The following is a 1,656-nucleotide window of genomic DNA, read 5'->3' on the forward strand; positions in this document are numbered from 1 at the left end:
GACAAAAAAACATGTAGTATTTTTGCACAATGGAATATTACTCAGCTATAAAAAAGATAAACTCGAGGCTTTATAGGTAAATAGATGCAACTAGAGACCATACTCTTAAGTGAAATAAATCAGACCTGCATGTATAAACACCATATTTTCTCCCTGTTGTAAGAATATGAAAAAATAAATAGGATCTGAAACTTACAATGGATATTGTGAAAGACAAAGAAATGATCCAAAGGGAAGAAAATGTGGGATGAGAGAAAGGAGAAAAGAAAGAAAGAAGGAAGGGAAAAAGAAATAGATATGTATATACACAGAATAGCCTGGAAAATTGTACTGCTGATTTCTGCTGGTCAATTGAAAGGAGCATTAATGCTTAAATTTTTCCTTTCTCCTTTTTAATTTTCTAGATCAATTTTGCATGCTTATGTCTGGTAATCTGAACAACTAATTTGAAGACAACAATATGCAATATAACATCCACTGTTGAGGTTCTATTACTTTGCTTAGTGAAACTCTGTATTGTTTGTTTTGTTTTGTAATTTAAGGAAGGGTCTACAGGGTGTTCAGGGTCTCCCTACTAGATCAGACTCGTAGTTGATCCGCCTGTTTACAGCCTCCCAAGAGCTGGGATTACAGACTCGCACTACCACGCCCAGTCTCAATTGCCGTCTCAGCGTGCCCCGGGGTTGGGGCCGGAATGGCAGGCCTGGGAATTGAAGTCCCAGTCCCTGGGCCTGCTTGCAGGCGCTTTAATCCACTGAGCTTTTTGGCCAGCTCTTTTTCTTTCTTTCTTTCTTTTTTAAAGGCAACCTCTATCTACTTCTACTTTCTCTACCACTCTTTAAGGTAGGAAAACTGTAGAGAGGAGATTGGTTTTGGATTCAGACATTGGGTTAAAACATAATACATACCACTTATTTGTTTGACCTGTGGCAAGTTGAACCAATGTCCTAAACCTCTGTTTTACGTACATGGGTGCCAGTCGCTGTCCAGCTCTGTGAAAAACTACCTAAAAGAACTCACTTAAAAGGAGGAATATGGCTGGGGTGGTAGCTCGGCAGCACAGCGTCTGCCTAGCAAGAAGACCCTGAGTTTGATTTCCTCTACAAAAAAAAAAAAAAAGAAAAGAAAAGATTTATTTTGGCTCATAGGTTCAGAGATTTCTGTCCAAGGTTGTTTGAGTCTATCGCTTTAAGCCTGTGGAAGCACGGCTCAGTACCGTAAGAATGCGTGGTGACGGTGGACAAGAGTTGCAGGACCCCATGCAGGGGTACGTCACCGACGACCTAACTTCCTCTCATACTGCTTCCCATTATTGCCACGGGATGGGAGGCAAGCCTTCAACGCATGGACCTTTAAGGCACATTGCGATTCAAATTATAGCAATAGATTAATAAAAAGGAACGTCATTCATTTGAAGCTTGCTTATTGAACCCCTAGAAGGAGGCAGGTGTGGTTCTCACACCTGGGATTCATCAGTGAGCCAGAGGACACAGATTCTCCTTCGAATGTCCTTTGGGTGGAAACACCCCCATCACTCGGGTTCTGGCAGACATCTAACACGCCAAAATGAGGTTGCCTTTTTCTTTCTTTCTCTTTCTTTCTTTCTTTCTTTCTTTCTTTCTTTCTTTCTTTCTTTCTTTCTTTCTTTCTTTCTTT

The 1,656-nt window shown here is 40.8% G+C and overlaps 1 protein-coding gene across 1 annotated transcript in view; it reads right to left on the reverse strand.

Annotated features, from left to right (window-relative positions):
* Positions 1-1,272: 1,272 nt before the first annotated feature.
* LOC101581852 (F-box only protein 5-like) overlaps positions 1,273-1,656 on the reverse strand; it is a 27,072-nt gene continuing 26,688 nt past the window's right edge. The window contains exon 5 of the mRNA XM_023700929.1: positions 1,273-1,350. Coding sequence (XP_023556697.1) covers positions 1,273-1,350 — 78 coding nt within the window. The remainder of the gene's footprint in view (positions 1,351-1,656) is intronic.

This window comes from Octodon degus, unplaced genomic scaffold (genome assembly GCF_000260255.1).
Source record: "Octodon degus isolate 3935 unplaced genomic scaffold, OctDeg1.0 scaffold00128, whole genome shotgun sequence".
Classification (NCBI taxonomy): domain Eukaryota; kingdom Metazoa; phylum Chordata; class Mammalia; order Rodentia; family Octodontidae; genus Octodon; species Octodon degus.